The 21,838-nt window shown below is 40.0% G+C and overlaps 1 protein-coding gene across 1 annotated transcript in view; it reads right to left on the reverse strand.

Annotated features, from left to right (window-relative positions):
• Positions 1–21,838, reverse strand: part of ADGRA3 (adhesion G protein-coupled receptor A3) — a 128,849-nt gene that overhangs the window by 59,531 nt on the left and 47,480 nt on the right. The window contains exons 3-5 of the mRNA XM_019025843.4: positions 15,264–15,335; positions 8,500–8,571; positions 1,060–1,131 (exon numbers count right to left, since the gene is read on the reverse strand). Coding sequence (XP_018881388.3) covers positions 1,060–1,131; positions 8,500–8,571; positions 15,264–15,335 — 216 coding nt within the window. The remainder of the gene's footprint in view (positions 1–1,059; positions 1,132–8,499; positions 8,572–15,263; positions 15,336–21,838) is intronic.

Here is a 21,838-nt window from a genome sequence, read left to right on the forward strand (position 1 = left end):
CAGACTAGCTTTTGTCTTATTTCCTAATCTTTGCAGAAATGGCTGACCTGAGCCCACTAAATATGCCAAAATGAGATGTTTCTGCTCAAAGGTAGTCTTCTGGATAAGAATGGTAAGGGTGCCAAAAAGAGAAACAAGATGGGGTATGGAGTATGAGCCAAAGTGACTCCAGAAGTACATACACATGCCTGCTATGATGGTGAGGAGCTGGTTGGGGCTCCTAATAGCTATTAGCTACATCCCAAGGAAGACTCCTAAATGAGATTTAAATGACAGGTGCAGGAAAGGAACAGAGATGAGAGGAGAAGTCAGAGTACAGGGAAGAGAGGAATCAGGAGACAAAAACTCTTTCCCTGGAAGAAAGACACTCAATCCCATAAATTACTCACAATGAAAACCTGAAAGACATTGTATGTAACTGTAATTCCAATAAGCTTAGGATAATTTATAGTCTGAGATATGTTAAGGTTTATCTGAAAATAGTTACTTTCAAAATAACTTCTATGCAGTCTCTCAGTTAACAAAACTGGGGGAAAAAAATCAACCAATTCTAAAGCTACAAGAAACTGTACATCAGAACTTAAACTGATTTCATAAAGTAGGCATTCTAAATAAATATCCCTAGAAACATCAGTAATAAGCTGTAAATTTGATTTTAAGTGCGGGGTGGGTTTACAGGATAAAATTAAATTCCTAAAGTATAAAATATTCTTACAAATTCTTCATAGGAAGGGTTATTTCATACTTTGGAAATTTAATTAGTCAAACAAGGCAACATTTTATGATTCGAAAAAAAAGTCAAAAAGAAACAATTACCAGTTTACTTACTCTAAATATAGATTAGAGTAATATGGTATCCTAAGGAGAAAACAGTTGTCCTAGTCTAAACCACATTATTCAGGGTTACTGTATGTTTTTCAATGTGAATGCAAGCTCTCAAGTGAGACTCTACCTTGACAAGATTGTCCTCACAAAGTCTCTGAAACCACATAATAAATGTTTTTAATTTTCAAAAAGACATGAAAATCAAAAAAAAAAGAGAAAAAAATTCTTACTTACAAAGACCGTAATGAGGCAAGATAATCAAAAGTTCCTTGAGATAATGAAGAAAACAAATTCCCCGAAAGGTTTCTGAAAGACAGAAAACAATTCCACTTTTAAAAATACAATTATCTATCATTTTATCCTATTTCATATTTTCTAAAGCATCCTACAGTCATTAAATAATGTTGTAAAGAAGTCATGAAAGTTTCAATGCTTATAAAGAGGCAGCAATTAGAAAACACTTCCTCCAAGGGTGAAGAAGAAAATTATGCTTCACCTTACACAAAGCGGTAAATACAATTATTAAAAGCATATTAAAGCTAGATAAGAATTTTTCTGTCAAATATCAGGTGAACCTAAAAGGTACCCTAACTGAATTCCCACTAGAATTACTCTAAGGGTTCACTCACATCTAATTTAAGAAAGCAGCAAATAAAAATGTAAAAACAAATAGAAAATAAATAATCAAAACTTTAAAAAATAACAAAAGGAAAAGGATGGCCTCAATGATCAGCAGCAGTAGCATACTAAACATGACTGAAAATATGAGGAGAGCGGGATGAGTTCAGGGCTTAAAATGAGAGACTGGGGATATAATTCCACGTTGCTCTTGGGCACATCAGTTCTCTAGTCTATCCTGTGTTAGCAGGCTTCAATACATAACCTGAGTCTTGCAGCATTTTGAATGAATGGAACTCAGAAACCCCTATTCTACAATGTGAGTGGTTTGTTACACCCAAAACGATTTGACCGAAGTATTTCTTTCATACCGGACGATGAGCTCTAGAGCTGGGGGGAGGACGGCCTGTGTGTGTATGCACTTTGTGTACAGCCAGTAACATGCTGGAATATAAATGGTGCTCAATAATTGCCCATTGCTCAGGATGTACACCTCAACTTCAGGAGACTTCTAATGCTAAAATGAGACTGAGCGCTCTGGAAAAATCGCATATGCTCAACCTCCACAAGATCTGTTCTATGCCTATTATGGTATCAAGAACAGGCAGAATTTAAACCTAAAGTTCTAGAAATGAGGTGGGGGTGGAACACAGCAGAGGATGGGATAGAAATCCGGAGTCCTGCAACTTAGTCCTGCAACTTCTCCTCTGGAATCTGGGCTGAATTCTTCACATGTGAGAGAGAGTGACCATCGGGCAGATGGATTTCCAAGTGGAGTTGGAGAAGAGAACTGATCAGGAAGAGGTCAGCTGTTCCTGGGACACCTGTAGCAACATATTCCTGGATGGGAAGACCTGATATCACACAATGGCCAACACTTTACAAATTAACCTCCAATGACCTTCAGCAAGAACAACACTGGATTGGCTTTTATATTTTATAATTTTTTTTGTAAGAAAAAGGCTGGATTCAGTGATTCTCACAGAATAAGTACCTAGGAACTTAAACAGAAAAGAGTATTTGCAAATTGAAAGGAGGAAAGGGATGTCCTTCTTTTTTTTTTTTTTTTTTTTTTTTGGCCTATCAGAGCAGATACCAAATGTGAATTATGAGAAAGGTGTGCCCATGGCAGTATACATCACAATAACATTTTAAGAAAACAAAAAAGATAAAAATCATTTTGGCCAGGTGCAGTGGCTCACGCCTATAATCTCAGCAATTTGGGAGGGCTGAGGTGGGTGGATCACCTGAGGTCGGGAGTTTGAGACCAGCCTGGCCAAAATGGTGAAACTCCGTCTCTACTAAAACTACAAAATTAGCTGGGTGTGGTGGTGTGTGCTTGTCATCCCAGCTACTCAGGAAGCTGAGACACGAGAATGACTCGAACCCGGAAGCAGAGGCTGCAGTGAGCCGGGATTGCAGCACTGCACTCCAACCTGAGCAACAGAGTGAGACCCCGTCTCAAAAAAAAAAAAGAATTTTTTTTAAGAAAGTAACTTAGATGCAATTACAATCAACAACTGTGTATGTTATGAAGCTATTCCATTTTAATTATATGATTACTGAAATACGTTTAAAATAATGAATGCTACAAGACATGGTAGGTAAAACTGAAGTGCTAAGACAGGGCAATGGGTACACACACATTCCTTATATGTACAATTGTCTCCGATTTTCTTTAAATGTTTGCAAGATTCCATAACAGTAAGTTAGAAATAAATATCTATCCTACAAATGTAGGACTTAAGTATAAAGAAAAGAATTGGGCCAGGTGCAGTGGCCCACACTTGTAATCCAGCATTTTGGGAGGCCAAGACGGGCAGATTGCCTGAGGTCAGAAGTTTGAGACCAGCCTGGCCAACATGGTGAAACCCCGTCTCTACTAAAAATACAAAAATTAGCCAGGTGTGATGGTGTGTGCCTATAGTCCCTGCTACTTGGGAAGCTAAGGTGGTGACACCTTAAGCCTAAGGCTAAGCGGAGGTGACAGTGAACCAAGATGGTACCACTGCACTCCAGCCTGGGTAACAGAGTGAAACTCTGTCTCAAAAAAAAAAAAAGAATTGCATCTTACAGCAACCACTAGGTTCTAATATGCATATTATTAGATATTTCCCTTGGAAATCGCAAATGAAGGGATCACATTAGAGAAGGACATGCCATCTTCTCAGTAAATCCCAATGCAAACCAATTTTTCCTTGAGTGTTGGAACAGATTGCCATTTGTATGGCTGAACACAAGTGAAGTAATTAGCTTGGATTTAGGGGGCCATAAGCAATGACACATATTTTACAACATTACAATCGCAGTCTAGCTCTGAGATGCTCACTAAATAAATACATAAATAAATAAAACTAAGAGGGAGTTGAGAATGACAAGAACAAAGTCACTGCTCCTGTATCACAATAAGCTCATAGAATGGAGCAGCAGGTAAGTTACCCGCCCACCCCCACCCTTTATGCTTCTTTTTTTTTTTTTTTGAGACAAGTCTCACTCTGTTGCCCAGGCTGGAGAGCAGTGGATGGAGTGCAGTGGCTCACTGCAACCTCTGCCTCCCAGGTTCAAGTGATTCTCATGCCTCAGCCTCCGGAGTAGCTAGGATTACAGGTACATGCCACCAGGCCTGGCTAATTTTTGTATTTTTAGTAGGGAAGAGGTTTCATCATGTTGGCCAGGCTGGTCTCGAACTCCTGACCTCAAGTGATCCGCTCGCCTCGGCCTCCAAAGTGCTGGGATTACAGGCGTGAGCCACTGTGCCCAGCCATTGTTGTTTCTTACTCTCACTTAATTTGACTTTATTTACTTATTTTATGCTAAATAGATACATTTGAATTCCTAAGAGTTGCATGTGTATATGATACATCATCTGTTATACAGAAGCCTTTATCAGGGCAGATTTGGTAAAGGAAGGGGAAATGCAATTAAATGCAATCTCCATCTACAGAGGAATGACTAAGTTACAATCTGTTCTATAACTAGAATATTCTGTAGCCACTGACAAGCATGAACTAAATCAACATGTACTCTATTAAAAACATGTTAATATGTTGGTAAATTATTTTTAAACTGAGTTGCCAGGTACAGAGCATTTTTAAAGCTCTGTATGTGTGTCTATGCATTTCTGGATATAACAGGAAAAAAAAAATATATATATATATATATATACACCAGATCATTAATACAAGTTATCTCAGGATGATGTGACTGAAATGATGAAAGGAAATCTAGTTTTTCCTTCATATGATTTTATTACTCAGTAACAACCACCTTTTTTGTATAAAGGAAGTTCTTTACACAAACATATATATATAAGTTGTATGTATGTATTTATATACAAATACATACACATGTTTTCATATAAAGGAAATTGTAAAGGGAAGTTCTTATAAATACATATATTTCTGATAGGGAAATACTAAAGGTATAACTCTTGAGGAAAAAATACAGGTATTAGATTGATCATAAAGAACAATTTGAAAAAATTTTGATCTGTAGATCTCCTGACAGAGATTTTGGTCTGCAGATCTCCTGACATTTCTCTGCAAATTAACTTCCTAAGTGAAGGACACAGGCTTCAAAGAAGTCCATTATTGGCTCCCCATTTGGTCTGCCAGTTATGTCCACTATTACAGCGGGACAGAGTGAGAACCTTTGCAAGTAGGACTATACTTCTCTGAGACAGTTCAAGAGAACTTCTCCATCAGCAAAGGCAGAGATCAATATATAGAATTAATCAACTTTACACCCCCACTCCACCCATGTCTACTAAGGCCTCTGACACACTTAAAGAAAGGGTTGTTTTTTAAAAAAAAAAAATTATTAAATTTCCAAAGCCAAGACTTGATCAAAAATGATGAGAAATCTGGCTGAGAATGCCTAGGCTGTCCGCCAAGGTCTCATCATCCCTTAGCCAAGGAAGTTTGAGGTCCCCATTTGAAGAGTTACCAGAGGAAACGGCTAGAACAGTGATCCACTCTAGAATTCCTTCTTTTTGTATACCTTCTCTTTCAGGTGGGAAACAGTAAGAGGAAGATCTCTGATTCCTAATCTAAGAAATGTATTACATGCTCCATTCCTAATCATATTCTCTTCTCTACTCACTGGACTGAGAAAATGCTATTCTCTACATCTGAAATATGAGCTGTTATCATCCTTCACAACTGGCATACGGCCTGGCTCAAGAGCTCAAAAATCTGGGGATAGTAGCAGCCCATGCAAAACATTTAAAGTTTCCTGATCCACAGCTCTAGACCTGTGCCAACCCAAATTACGATAAGCAGTGTCACTGCAACACAATGTTGAATGGTAAGAAGTTTCCTTAATTGCCATGTTGTCTTTAAAAAGTATTTAAAAGATTTAGGCCAGGTATACTGCTATATATGCCACAGACTGTTCCATTTAGAAAATCCACAATAGGAATGATAGACAGCGGAAAATCACATGCATGAGGGGGTAGGAGGAGGGTGGATGATGAGATTAATGGGTATAATGTACATGATTCAGGTGATGGATACCTAAAAGCCCTGACTTGACCACCATGCAATCTATGCCTGTAACAAAACTGCACCTGTACCCCAGAAATCTATATACAAATACAAATAAATCAAATTTAAAGGCCACTATAATCTATTATTACATGAACTATAAGATCATCTCAATCAAATCTCAAAGTGGGAAGCTTGGCAATATTATTTTTATGTTTTCATGTTTTACTTGGATGATGTTCATTGTGTTCCATGATGTATAAATTCTCACAACAGGTATAAGATAACTGGTAAAAATGTAAGAGACAACCCAAGTTCTAAACCTACCAAACATTTTAGTTCTTGACGAAGAAGGCAAAGGAAATACTAAGAAAATAGCAACCTGCCCTAACAGAAGCTCTGTCTCCCCCAGCTCTTTTGCCTAAAGAACATTTGCTGATGTGTCAAATCCCTAGGCCAAAGCTAGAAATCAATCTAAAACTAAAATCAACAAAATAGTAGGCTCCAGTTTACTATTTTGTTTTTCATTACTTCAGTCATAGCTGTCCAAAAACATAACAAAAGCCTACTTCACAGATGTATGGTTTTGTCAATTCTAACGCAGTCCTCAAAAGTAAAAATACAGCCAGGCGTGGTGGCTCACGCCTGTAATCCCAGCACTTTGGGAGTCTGGGGTGAGTGGATCACGAGGTCAGGAGTCTAAGACCAGCCTGGCCAAGATGGCAAAACCCCATCTCTACTAAAATTACAAAAAAAAAATTAGCCGGGCGTGGTGGCGGGCGCCTGTAATCCCAGCTACTCGCAAGGCTGAGGCAGAGAATGGCGTGAACCCGGGAGGTGGAGGTTGCAGTGAGCCGAGATTGTGCCACTGCACTCCAGCCTGGGCGAAAGAGCGAGACTCCATCTCAAAAAAAAAAAAAAAAAGTAAAAATACAAAAAGCTCAAGAAGAGATTTTTAAAAGCACTGAGATAGAAATGTTTGCAGGGCAGTTACAAAGGAGTTAAGAAGCAGTTAATTTAACTAACTTAAGTCATGAGTAAAGCTGCACACCAAATCAGTCTTTTATTTAAAAACAAAAATCAGGCCATATACCTTTCCCTGAAAACAAAAGGACACACTGAAAACAGCTACAAATTTCCTATGCAGCACGAACATTCTGTTCTACTCTAATAATTGATTTGAAATCTCTTCCCTTACTGTATAGATGAAAGAATCTCTTCATTTAAGCCCCTAATTGGTTTTTCAAAGGGAACTTGAATTACAAGAAACATTCTAAAAAGCTACAGGGAGAAAGAACCACAAGTAGACAACCCTTAACACTGACCTTCCACTCCACATCTAGCATTTCACGTGGAACCCTATTCCCAGACTGCTTGTCTCTAAAACATGATTTCATGCCATTTTCCAACATAAATGTCTTTCAGTGGCTTCCTATTGTTTAGTCAGTTCTAAGCCCCTATCTGCTTTTCATACATTTCAAAATAAAGCTGTATTATAAATAATCAGCCTTATGTCTAATTACTCCCAAACAAAACTTCTTTATTACTTTTTTTTTTATTTTTTTGAGACAGAGTCTTGCTCTGTCACCCACAGCTGGAGTGCAGTGGCGCAATCTTGGCTCACTGCAACCTCTGCAACCTCTGCCTCCTGGGTTCAAGCAATTCTCGTGTCTCAGCCTCCCAAGTAGCTGGGACTACAGGCATGTGCCACCACACCCAGCTAATTTTTGTATTTTTAGTAGAGATGGGGTTTTACCATGTTGGCCAGGCTGGTCTCAAACTCGTGACCTCAACTGATCTGTCTGCCTCGGCCTCGCAAAGTGCTGGGATTACAGGCGTGAGCCACTGTTCCTAGCTTAAAACTTCTTTATTTTTTTAAAAAAAATATAAACATACTTGATGGCTTATACAAAGTTCTTCTACATTTATATTCTATATAAATTATAATAAACAGATATAGATAACTTAAATTTTAAATAATCATTATAACTGAGCTACTATTAATCCTACTTTGTAGACGAAAAACAGAAAAGTTCAGAAAAGTCAAACAATTCACCCCAGATCACATGGTCAGAGGCACAATTCAAATGTTTATTTTCCTCCAAGGCCACCAGCCTTCCCCTTGACAAACGGCCTTGTTCTCATTCCCACCTTCATGTATCATTAGTTTGGCTTCTTTTCCTTTCTCACTATCCAGATCTCTGCAAATCTTCTGGGCCATCAGCTCACATTTTACTATTTCCTAGAAATTTTCCCAGACTAGCAAAGCTTTTGATCATACCGCTCAGCATGAACGTGCTCTGTTGCATGTACTACACTGTGTTATGTGGTGTGTGTGTGTGTGTGTGTGTGTGTCGTGTACATGCACATGTGTCCGTGTGTGGTGTGGTAAGGTAGCATTATATTCTGAGATTACATCCCCATGATTAAATTGTGAGCTCCTTGTCCCCTATGGCTTCTAAAACCCCTACAGTTGCTACTTATAATTAAATACATCATAAGTTTCATACATATTTAGGTACTGGCTCAAATGCTTCCTTATCTTTTAATGGGAAAGAAAAGATATACTTACAGCCGAACCAGATTGGTGAGTCCTCGAAATACGTCTGCATTCAGACATCCTATTCGATTGTTTGTCAGATCCCTAAGGAGAAGGGTGGAAAAGTGTCTTCAATTAGTTCTCTTGGTTAAGGAAGGTCTCATGCGTTCAGTATTCAAGAACAGCACCCAGGTATTGCACAAGACCTTTATTCTAGCAACTTTGAGATATTTACTCTACTCAAATGAGATAAGGATAGCAGTGAGACTGAAAATGATCCTTGCTTTCACTTACTGCTGGCACGCACAGACTCAATGCTGCTCAATTATAGTGCCCTCTATATTTCAAGCACTTACTCTTGCAAAATTACTCAAGATAAAACTGGAGTAGTAAAAATGAGACTCAAACTATCTTGCTGCCTGCAATACAATTCCTTAGATGACCTACACAGTTAATTATGCTGGGGCAGTTGGAGAACTGAGCCCAAACTCAGCCAGTAAATGACAGATAACGGATAAAAGGGCAAAATATTACAATGATGGAACTTTCATTTCCTCGGGAATATCTGAAAATACCACTTTCTGACTTCATTCCTTAAATACTCAGAAGTTTCAACTATAATGAAAAAAAAACTGTTAGCTTTTAGTTTACAGATCTATCATTCAGACTCCTAGCCAAATTACTTTAACAATATCTATGATATGGCCCAATTATTTTTGCAATCACTCCTCATTTCTATTTCCTATTAAATGCTTCCTTCTAAATATTTTTTACTTCTCCTCAATGAAACCTTTTTCTTTTTACCTATGTAAAAGTTTTAGTTAATATTTTGTTCTATCCCTCTTTATTTACTTTGCTTGACATCAAGGACAATGAACACAATTTTATTTTTACATTTAATCAGAGACCTGCACTGGTTTAAAAGTAAAAACTTTATGTTGGGAGATAACCACTGACATATCTGTAACTTACACCTGGGATGGCATGACTCGCATCATTGTTTTCAGTGGACTTAGCCCTATGCAAGAAAACCCTAAAACAATGAATCTTAAGTTTTATTAGTTGCTAGACTTGGAATAATTCATCACACTTTGAATTCTGACAGAATAATTAGAATAAGCTCCCTAAGTCAAACTTTCAAAAATATTTTCATCATATTGCCTCCAATGTCCCTATTATTCTCTGTCATAGAGAGGTACGCATTCTTCGAGTTACTCTTCAGTAAGGCGATCTGCACCATCCATTTCAAACTAAAAGTATTGGATTCCAAACTGTGTACTTGGTCATGTAGTAGTCTCACCAGAAATTCTAAGAACATAATATTTGAATCAGGTACCTAACTCGTTTGTTTTTTTTCCTTGACTATTTCAAAAGTTAAAATGAGATGGTTTAATTTTAGGTGTCAACTTGGCTGGATTGAGAGGCCTCAATGGCTGGTGAAGCATTGGTTTGGGTGTGTCTGTGAGGGCGTTTCCAGGGGAGATTGGTGCAGGAGTCAGTGGACAGAGACAGGAAGGACCTGCCCTCAATATGGGTGGGCACCATCCAGTCAGCTGGGGCCCCACTGGGACAAACAGGCAAAAGAGAGGGCTTGTCTCTCTCTGCTCTCTCTCTCCCCTTCCACAGCAGGATGTCTTCTCCTCCTGTTGTTGGACATCAGGCTACAGGTTGTCTTTTGGACTCTGGAACTTGCATCAGTGGGCTTCCTGGGGCTTTCAGGCCTTCGGCCTTGGACTGGGGACTGCAAGGTCAGCTTCTCCAGTTCTAAGGCTTCCAGACTTTGATTAAGCTATGCTACAGGATTCATAGGCCCTCCAGCTTACAGAAAGCCTATTGTGGGACCTCTCTCCCTCTGTGATCATGTAAGCCAATTCCCCCTAATAAATCCCCTCTCATACATCCTACTGGTCCTCTCTCTCTGTGGAGAGGCCTAATACAGCACCTTAGGTAATCCTAATTTCAATAATTTCATAGTTCTGCCTTCCCTCTCTTACGGCAACATTTGATAAAAGAATCTTAAGCAATACAAGTCTTTATCTGTCCTCGTTTTTCTGTAGCTCCTAAGTATTTAATCACGTGGGACTTTTTCTTTTATATCCCAGTTGATTTTCCTTTTAATTCTGGGTTTCACTGTTAACAAAAATTAGGCATCTTCTTGTAAACTGTTGCGTAAACAAGCATATCTAGGCTCTATTTATAATCTTGTCTCAATTCTGAGCTTTAAGTGGTGCAATTACCATTGATTCTCTGGGAAACAATTTCATTACAGCTATACCTACTTAAAATGGTATTTAGATATTGATAATGGGTTTTTATTTGGATTGAGAATCAACTTAAATTCGTTGATAAAACAAGAGAAACTGATGGATCTAGGGTTCACCTACTTCTGATAGTATATTCTTCAGAAAGCCACTTCAACTTCCGAATCAAATTATTTATAAACTAAAGGCAAAGGCATGGTTTAATAACAAAAATACTTTATGTATTCTTGTTAAGGGAGATGCACAATTGAAATTAATGACTTAAGAACCCATAAGAAAAACCATCTGTATCTATGAGCAACTAGCAAACATCACTACTGTCAAACATCTTTATATCCCGTTGAGTTTACATACAGGACTTCTTCAGCTTTCAAGCTGTGTACCCTAAGTTAATTATAAGTCATCTGTTTGGAATTAAGAATGTATCTTCTAGTGGGAAGAATATTATAAATGGCAATTACCTTCCTAAGCAAGAACACAAGAGACTACTTAACGTGTAACCCAGTGAAAGACTACTAAGGCAATGCCTGGTACAATATCAGTAATTATATTAAATACTCCTGAATGAGAATTTTTAAAATTCATTTTGGATGGCAGTGCTTGAGAGATTATTTACTGAAAGATAAATAACTAGATGGAGAATCTAAGATAGTCTGCAGTATCTAAAACATACTGAAGAAACTGCTTTTCATTAACAATAGGTTTTCTTCAACCTATATCTCAGCATAGAGATACAATCAGCATTAATATTTTTATTACCTAAAAGCTGTGACTACAACAGTGTGGAACACAGAGGGAGGGGATAAGAAAAGGACCTGACAGTATTATTTCACATTCCTCCCATTGAGGGAAAAAAATAGATTGGAGGGAAAAATATTCTAAAAGTTCTCATACTTTCACATCAGCATCACTGGGAGGGATGGTTGAAATAAAAATCATTCAGCATCAGCCCGAGTTTCTGATAGGGTAGATCTTAGCCCCTACACTTTTGCTTTCTACTTGAGGACTCATGTTCCTAGGCATGGGTGCAAAACTGACTCCAGCACAGACAGAAGCACAAAGAAAGTGATTCACTGCTATAAATCACGCTCACCTGCTGCTGCCCCTCAACTCCCTAATGACCTGTGTCTGGAGGTGCAGCCTGTTTACGGTCATGCTCCATATCCCCTGCCTGTGTCTGGATAGCTGAGTCCTAACAACTTCCAAGACTCTTAGCAGCTAAACTCTAGCTACTGCTTCATCTCTTTGTAAATGTATTTCAATTCCATATCCAGACTCTTGGTCGGTGTTCGTAATTCCATTAGACTGCAAACTCCTCGAGAGCTTCCTGATTTACCTGTGTGTCTCCAGACCCTTGCTCACAGTTGGGCTCACAGGATGAACTTCATGAATTTTTGTTGAACTGAACTGACGCCGATCACCACCTTATCACTTTGATTACGCTGCTACACCTGGTTGATAGTCCTTTTACTGAACTCTAAACCTGGCTTGGTCCCATGCAATCTGATGCCTAATGTCTACCCTCCTATAATGCTTACCTTCCTTACCTAGAACTCCAATCTCCACTACCACCTACCCCAGGCCAGCCAGTTTTTCTAACTTGTTCCATTAAAAGCCTTCACTAGAAAATAACAAAGTGCAGAATGGGCAGAAGAGAAGAAAACTGATTAGTAACAAGATCTCCTCCAGATGGCCCTGAGTTTCTAATGAGCGCAGACAGACTGATAAACACAGGAGACCACCACTCACCCCCAGCAAAAACTATGGTATGAAATTCCCTACTGATTCAAATTGTAACTGATTTTAAAAGACAAAGAGAAAATCCTTTAACTCCTACCTTTCTTAATCTTACAGAATTCTGACCCTTAAGACTGCCTAAGAGAGAAAAATAGGAGGAAAGCTACAGACGATAGGTTTTTAGATGAAAGATATTTTACTTGCAAAAGCAATTTAAAAAAAATCTTTTGCAAAAAAGAGCATGACCAATTTTTACAATTGGATTTTACAATAAAAAGGAACAGGTTTTGCAAATACTGCACGTTCTCACTTATAAGCGGGAGGTAAATGATGAGAACACATGGATACATAGAGGGAAAAACACACACTGGGGCCTTTTGGAGGGAGGAGGGTGGAAGGAGGGAGAGGATCAAGAAAAACAACTAATGAGTACTAGGCTTAATACCTGGCTGATGAAATAATCTGTATAACAAACCCCCACGGCACAAGTTTACCTGCACAACAAACCTGCACTGGTACCCCTGAACTAAAAAGTTTAAAAAAAAAAATAAAGAAATAGGTTTTAAACGACTAAATAAGACAGACAATGTCAGAAGTATTAGGATGGAAAGTCAATGTCAACATTTAAGTCATGGCATAATTAAACTAAAAGCAGCCATACCCAGTGTTATTATGCAAATACTACAGAAAACCAGTAAGACATAAAAAAATACCCACACCATTGGAGGGGGGGAAAAAAAAGAAAACTTAAAGAAGTATATAAGAACCCCAAAAAACAAGACACAGAGCCCACCAAAAGGATGACTATAAGGAAAATAAAACCATGGATCTGGTCTCTCTCTCTGATCTTTTGTCCCTGGTCTCCCTACATTTATGTGGTTTCTCCTTATTGCTATCAGAAATATTCTGAAATACAAATCTGATCACGTCAATTCCATAATCAAAAAGTTCTGGTAGCTGCCCACTGTCAAAAGAACAGATTAAACATTTTTAATATAGCAGGTCTTCAAAATCCCAGTCCCTGACCAGCCTGATCTCCCAATATTCTTTTCCCTCTTTCTACTTTCTGCTCTGATCAAAAAACTAAACTATTGTCCCAAAAGATACATTCTTGCACACCTGCGCCCACCCTGTTTGGAAGGCCTTTTTAATACATATTCATTCCTTGGGAGAAAGTTCAAATCTAAACAAGTCGGTGGCTCTCATGGCAGGCTGTTCCCATTGCAGGTGCTCTCTCCTTTCCCTAGCAGGTTCTGTTTATGATTTTACCTGTTACAGCGCCTGTGTGTGTGTTCAGACGTATTTTCACTAACGACTGAAGGGTAGCAAAACATGCCACCCAAAACATGTCATGTTGGCATAAGGATTATTTCCAGCTACAGGCAATTGAAAAGCAGATAGATACAAGAAAAGCTCTCTGCTCTACCCTATCTGACTAAAAGCAGGACATAAATTTACAAAGGTGTCCCTCCTCCCCTCTCCACCAGAAAGGACAAAAGTTCCTCCCAGGAGAGGGCTTTGGACCCTTATCAGCCTAGACAAGGCACCAAAGGAATCTACATAACAAACATTACTAACTGGACTTATCTACCATTAGTCTCCAATATATTTGCCTTCCCACAATTTGCTTTCCCTTAAGAGACTCAAGGTCCTTTTCCTTTGTCTTGTCACTTCTCTAAAAATGTATTGCTCCTTGTTGAAATGCTACATAAGCCAGAGTTCTAAGCCACCTCTTTTAAGAATTACTCTTTTCCTGAGTTTTCTCAATAAACTTGTTTTTCTCTTGTTAATCTGTCTTTTGTTAGAGGTCCAAGCTGAGAAATTAGAAGGGTAGAAGGAAAATTATTTTTCTTCCCCTACATTATCTATCCTCCCCACCCCAAGGGTCTGCAAGATCTTCCGAAGAAGTCAGGGCACGGTAAGTGGCAAGTGCTCAGTAAACACTTTCAGAAAGAATAAAGGACGGAGAGACAGTCCTCACGGCTTTTGTGTAGAGCCGCTTCTCAAATGTGGGCCTGCTCAGACAGCAACTGTGAAAGGAGCTTTGTATAGGAGATAGGGGAGTTGTTTAGCTTCAGAGGCAATAAAAACTGGTCCTTAGGTTTTAAAATTGTAATATATAGATACACATGAAAATGGCAAGACTTTAAATCATTACTTAAAAGGTACCTCTGTTTATATGGCATTTACAACAGACACAGTGTGAATGGATTCATAATTTGAAAATCGTCTACAGATTATGTCCGCTGGCAAAGCCGACATGGTAATGATTTTAGTAGTGTAAGAGTAACACAGCCATCCACCACCAAACAAATCAAACCACTGTGCAAATCAACCACCTTCTCAGCTACTTATATAAAATACTCTTTGTTTTTCTTTCTTTTTGTTTTATTGAGACAGAGTCTCGCTCTGTCGTGCAGTGGCACAATCTCAGCTCATTGTAGTCTCCCACTCCCAGGTTCCAGTGATTCTCCTGCCTCAGCCTCCCAGGTAGCTGGGACTACAGGCACACACCACCATGCCAGCTCATTTTCGTATTTTTAGTAGAGACGGGGTTTCACCATCTTGGCCAGGCTGGTCTTGAATTCCTGACCTCAGGTGATGCACCCACCTCAGCCTCCCAAAGTGCTGGGAATACAGGCGTGAGCCACTGCGCCCAGCCTCTTTCTGTATCAGGGACCTGGCCGGGTAAAGCTCAAAAAATTATTAAATGTCCATTTTTCATCATGTTAAAGTAAGTTGACAGCTATTTATATAAGCAACAATTCAAACTCATAAGCAAGCAATTCAAACACTTACAGTCTTCTTAGAGATGACAGTCCCCAGAAGGCACCTGGATCTATACTACTAATAAGATTGTTTCGGAGGTCCCTGTTAAAAATAAAATAAAAGTTATTCACATATCAACACTGCAACAAGTATTCAGGCACAATACACTTACCTGCTATACAAAAAAAACAAAAGTATAATAATAAGAGGAGGAAACTGAAGCCAAAAGGGTTAAGCCAAGATCAACCCAGTAGTAAAAGGGAGAGTCAGAATGCAAATTTGACAAATCTGGCTCCAAAGCCTTTTGGTTTGGTCAATAAAATAATAAAAATATACGTCATAAAAGAAATATGTGACCTAATATTATTCAACTTCACAATTATCACTGAACTACAATCATACACATTATTTCTATAATTTCTTCCTTAGTATGCCATACTTTGAATATCAAAGTAAATCTAATTACAATTGTGACAAACATCATTCAGTTGAATTTTAAAAAACCATCTTCAAAAATATACACTCTAAAATTCATGTCTTTTGGTTGTTCATATATTTTCCCTTCCCTGGCCTTCTATATTTAGGTTTTTGGGGTTTTTTGTTGTTGTTGTTGTTTTTGGGGTTTTTTTTTGTTGTTGTTGTTGTTGTTGTCATTTGAGACGGAGTCTTGCTCTGTCACCCAGGCTGGAGTGCAGTGGCGTGATCCTGACTCACTGCAACCTCCACCTCCCAGGCTCAAGTAATTCTCGTGCCTCAGCCTCCTGAGTAGAGAGGGTTACAGGCGCCTGTCACCATACCTGGCTAATTTTTTGTATTTTTAGTAGAGACAGGGTTTTGCCATGTTGGCCAGGCTGATCTCAAACTCCTGACCTCAAGCAATCTGCCTGCCTCAGTCTTTCAAAGTGTTGCGATTACAGGCGTGAGCCACTGCACTCGGCCTATGGTTAGGTTTTCTATGAGGTGAGGATATAAAATAAATGTGCGATAAAACACAATATATAGCTCAAAGCAAAGATGCACAAGCTTCCTACCATGTGGTATTTGATAGCAATCACCATTTATCCTATTCTTCTCAAGTATGCTGGCACGTCCATGCAAGAGCACTACCACTTGGGGGTGGGAGGCAGCAGTGAATGTCTCAGCCACATCCCTCTACTCGTGTGGTTTTACAGACACACTATGGCTACAGCTCCCCTCCTGGTCGCTGGGCTCAGCTGGGGACTCGCCAGTTGCCTATACAAGTGTTTGGCTAGACCTCTGTGGAGAGCTGACAGTCTAAATACAGTCCCCCTCCCTAGACCACACTCTTGCCAGTGGCTGGCCCACACTTCCGCTTTACGGGACACCCTCAGCTGGGTCTGTTTGTCAAGACTCACCTACAACCTTGTCTACTGAAGCCAGAGTGGCCTCTGCTCATCTCCCAGGGAAGCTGAAGCCATATGGAGAACTGAAACTCTTTTCAGTTTTTCTTCTGACATCCTTACATAACAGTGGCAACCTTGCCCATTCTTTATACAGCCACGTGTAAGCTTCCAACACTATTCCTCATTTAAGGATGCACATGCCATTTGTGAAACAAAACAGACATGTAGAGAAATGCTCAGTACAAGCCAAAGTAACCAGTACCTCCAGGGTTCCTTAGTCCCTCACTTACTTGAAATGTACAAGACCTTCCTGGAAGTAGACCCTGGACCACTGGCGCCACCTGTCAGCACAACACTGTGCTAGGCTCTTTAATAACAATTGCTCCGTCATGGCCATGCTCACCCGTGCCCAGGCAGTCTAAATTATTTAGAGGAAAATCCTCAGTTTGCCTTCTCCATCCTCTCCAAATCAGAAAGCAGCAGGCATCCCTTCTCTACCTATGCGCCAAGGAAGTCTGGCTGCAATGAGCACAGATTCACGTGTTTTCTTCCATCCAATCACAGGCACATTCACCGTTACTGTCCCACCAGCTAATGAAAGTGAACTGCTATACGTGGCATGCCTCATAACATGTGAGTTTTCTCTCAGGCTCATTCTAGCAATATAGCAAAAGTTACAACATCATAGTTGGTTACTAGTTGGATTCCCCAGAAATTTCACAAAAGCATCCTGAGGAGGTTGGCCCTTTGCTCAGCAGCAGTGGTTGTCATTCATTTACCGTAAGCCCAGCATTTTTGATGTGTCAGTGGCACTGTGGCTTCCAAGCTATGTGTGCTGCTTAACACCTGGTGATAGAGACTGGACTAGAAATTCTCAAGAACGTTGCTCTGGAAATGCAACCTGTGAATCCTGGGATCACTGTGACCTCCAGCAAATTCTATGGTCTTTCTTGCATCTCATCCTCATTTTAACACACAGGCACTCCTCAGTAGCTAAGGTTGGGGCTGCAATTCTACCACCTCCCCACAATCAGAGCCAGGTTTTTCTAAATAAAACCAAACTCCCCGCAACCACCACCCCCAATACTTCACAATATTTTAAAAAACAAAATGATTATTAAACACCAGTATAAAATCTATGCTCTGATTACCATCACTGGATAGGTATTTCATTAATCAGAATTCTGAAAACTTCATATTCCACAAGAAGAAAACAGCTTTGTCAATGCTGGTAACTACCCTAACTTTTTGGGGTTTTGCACCCTGGCCTCTAAGACATTTTCTAAATAAAGTATCTGAAAAGATCTGAAAAAGTCAGGAAGCTTCACGAAATACATTTAAAATGGTCAGAAAAGGTCTTAGTAGTCAGGTAAACTCACAAATCCCATCCTTCTCTCTTCCAACCAGTTTTTAAGTTCTCCTCTTAACTTGGAGTAAAAAGACGGTCCCTGGTGTAGCAATTTCAACAGAAAGAGGAATATTATGCAGAGGATAAGTTCCCTGCTGTGAATGCCATGGCCCCAGCATCCCTTATCTCCAGGCACCTGCTGCAGTAGACACTGACAGCATGGCAGCGCTCACACCTGCAGTCCCTCTACCTGCAACTCTTCCCCATGCAGCTTTCTCTTGGGCACCTCCTGAGAGTCAACCCATGAAGGTCAGCGGTAAAGGGCATGAATGGCCATAGGAAGAGTCCTCACCTGGAAGGAAAACAGGATATCCCAGGGGGCTGGGGGGTCTGAGTGTGCTCCTTGCTGGCTCCCAGCAGTCCCCAGTATCAGCTGCCTGCCGCAGGAGCTGCCTGGGAAGACACTGCCCTAACGGCTGCCCTTGCTTCTCATGGTCCAGTACCAAATATGAGGGCTGTTGGGCAAACCTCCCAACCAAATCACTACACTGAAAGCTCACCTGGGGACCTGCTTCTGGGGAAATCAGCCTGGTAATGTGAACCAGCCGGTACCCAGGCCAAGCAGAGACCTAAGGAAACTCTGCCCACTCCATTCTGAGGACAAATAGCGAAAGGTGTAGACCAGAAGCCATTCAAAAATTCCAAACTTCTACAATGAGTGAAGGAGGGAAAGGTTTGCAACTATCAAGGATTCCAAAATTTAATAACACTATAATTATTGCTCTCAATTATTTAATGTTTAATTTTTTTTTTTGGTTGGGGGAGCAGCCTTCTCCATTGCTTTAAGGTGGAAACACCTCTACTTCTCCATATGGTACAGGTAATACCCCCAAATTTTCAACACCATCCCTTCAGGCATGACACCTGATCAACCTTGTGCAGATTTTTCAAATACTCTGGTCTTAGCAATTATACGACTTTGGTCTAACTAAACCTAGGACTTGTGGGAGAGGGAGGGATGAGCATAGACATTCCCACTGGTTTGATAAGAGGTCAAGATCTGAGTCTGGAGCTGCTAACGGCCCTGTTGCTACAATCTGAAGAAGCCAACAGATGGGAAACGAGAAAAATGGTGAGCCCCTGGATCCAGCCAAGCCTGAAATCCACCTCTAACTCTGGGCTGTTGGGATGCACAAACCAGTAAATATAGTGAGTTGGTGTCTATCACTTATCAGACCATTAAGACCTTATAATCACCCTAGGAGGCAGTGTCATTGTTTCAGATGAGGAAACTCATGCACAGAAAGATTAAGAAATTTGGCCAAGTTGTTGATTTTAATAAGTGGCCAGGATTTAAGTGTATCTTTCTGACTGACACAGTGGAGATTTACTAAAGGAACCAAGTAAATTTATAGCTAAAATAATAGGAAAACAGGTAAACCAAACACACTGAAAAGTTGGCCATGATCAAGTTGAGTTGCTGGAGATAACTTTCTTTCAACTTCTCCATATGTTTGAAAAACTAAGTTATTTTATGTGGTAACCCCCACCCTTCCAATTAGGCCTCAAAGTCACTGCCTCTCTGTCCTGGTCATCATCATCACCCTAGCCCAAGTTGTAAACCACACAAGTTCTCACCTGTGTCCGATTCTCCATTTGAAGTGATCTTTTTAAACACAGACCTGATCAAGTCTTTGCTCTGATTTAAACCTCAAAAAGATCCACAGTCCCTCAGAAGGAAGTTCAGGTGCGTTAAGGTAACTTCCAAGGATACCCGTGGTCCCAGCCTTGCCCACCTTTCCTTCATCAACTCTCACTTCCCATCTGCTCAACACCTTCCCTTAACACTCACCCTGTCTCTCTTCATTTATACCAGTCATACTGCAAGATGTTTCTAGAAAGGGTATTTCCTCTCACCTCTAGACCTCTGCACTTGGGATTCCCTGTCCTGAACGCATCTCAATCTCCAACTCACAACTTCACCTCCATCCCTCTTCACCCACGTATCCTTGAGGCCTTGGGTGAAACTCCATTCCTTCCTCCAGAAAAATACCTGTGAATGCTGGGCGCATTGGCTCACGCCTATAATCCCAGCACTTTGGGAGGCCGAGGCAGGTGGATCACCTGAGATCAGGAGTTCGAGACCAGCCTGGCCAACACGGTGAAACCCCGTCTCTACTAAAAATACAAAAATTAGCCAGGCGTGATGGCACACGCCTGTAGTCCCAGCTACTCAGGAGGCTGAGGCTTGAACCCAGGAGGCAGAGGCTGCAGTGCCGAGATCACACCACTGCACTCCAGCTTGGCGACAGATCAAGACTCCGTCTCAAAAAAAAAACACCTGTGAACAACAGCACTCTGCACCCTGTCCTGTGGCATCTCTTATCACACTGTACCAAGTGCACCTCAGTTACTTCAACTGTCCTCACTGAGAGACCACAGGTTCCACAAGAGCAGGCTCTGCTCCACTCAGCGAGGGGGAGACACGCAATATAGTGTGTGTGGATGGATATGTTCATGGACGAAAGAACACACCAAGGCTAGGAGACAGAATTATATTAACCTTTCTATAAAAATATTTTTAGTAAGTTATGGCTGGCCACAAAATTACAAGGCTGCTCATAAAGGCAGATAACGTGGAGAATGCGGTATCTCACTACTAATCATTTCCATTTCTCCATAAAAGTAGACAGTCATGACGTCTGTAGTTGACCTTCGAATAATTCACCAAACATATGTAAGCATATTCCAATACAGAAGAAAAAATGATGGCATATTGTTAATAATTACTGAATTGTTGAACTGGGTAAGTAAATTGGTAATATGAAAGATTATGGCATTGCCCTTTCAATTCTTCCGTATGTTTAAAATTTTTCATAATCAAATGTTTGATCCCCAGCATTTTAAGTCCCAGGAGGTACAGTTAATCATCAGGACTGACTTATTAGTTCCTATCTCCCTCCCTGCAACTCCCCAACTGACCCTCATTTCAACAAGATAAGATTATTTTATGAAAAAATTCAACCTGTATGTTTTTGACTTGTTTTGCATAAGCTAAAAAGCTCCGTAAATAGAAATATATAATGTCAGTTCCATTTTTTTAAAACACACGTTTCCCTTTTCAGATTTTAAACAGCATCTACAACAGGAACCGAGTTAGTTAGCTAAAGCAGTACATCAATTTGGAGTCGATGAACTGCATATGTTTCTACAAAATACCTCTCATGAATAACTGAGCACTGTAATATGATTTAAAGATGTACTTTTCCTTTAATAAAAAATTCTTGACATATTATATAACATTTAATAATAGCCATATTAATCAAGCATTGCCAAAAGATATTTATAGTCAGATTCTCTCATTTAACATCCCCTTTTGCCCCCACCAACCCACAGCTTCCCTAGTAAACAGGAGTCTGACTTCAGGATGTATGGCTAAATCTGAATACATTGGATCATTAAAGCATACATGAAAAAAGCACAAGAATTACTTAAATAGAACTAAAGGAATATTTTAAGTTCTTGGTAAAAGAACTACCTCCTATAGGAAAGAACATGACGTATACCAGGTAAGATGCCTTTAACTACAAGTATCAGAACCCTCAACTCAAAATGGCTTGAACAATCACAAAAGTAATTATCTGGCATTACAGGAAATCAAGAAGTCAGGCCTCTGTGGTTGGTTCCATGCATCTCTCAGATCCACCATCCTCAGAATGTAACTGTGCCTTCAGGCTGAGCCTATGGTATCCCAGGTTCAGAAATCACCTCCAACCACAAAGTCATAAAAAGGAACAGACTTTCTTCTCGTACCTCTCCTTAAAAGCTAGGAAATCTTTCTCCAAACCCCACAGCACGCTGCTCTGCTCCTCATCTCTTATTGACTAGGACAG

The sequence above is a fragment of the Gorilla gorilla genome, chromosome 3 (genome assembly GCF_029281585.2).
Source record: "Gorilla gorilla gorilla isolate KB3781 chromosome 3, NHGRI_mGorGor1-v2.1_pri, whole genome shotgun sequence".
Classification (NCBI taxonomy): Eukaryota; Metazoa; Chordata; class Mammalia; order Primates; family Hominidae; genus Gorilla; species Gorilla gorilla.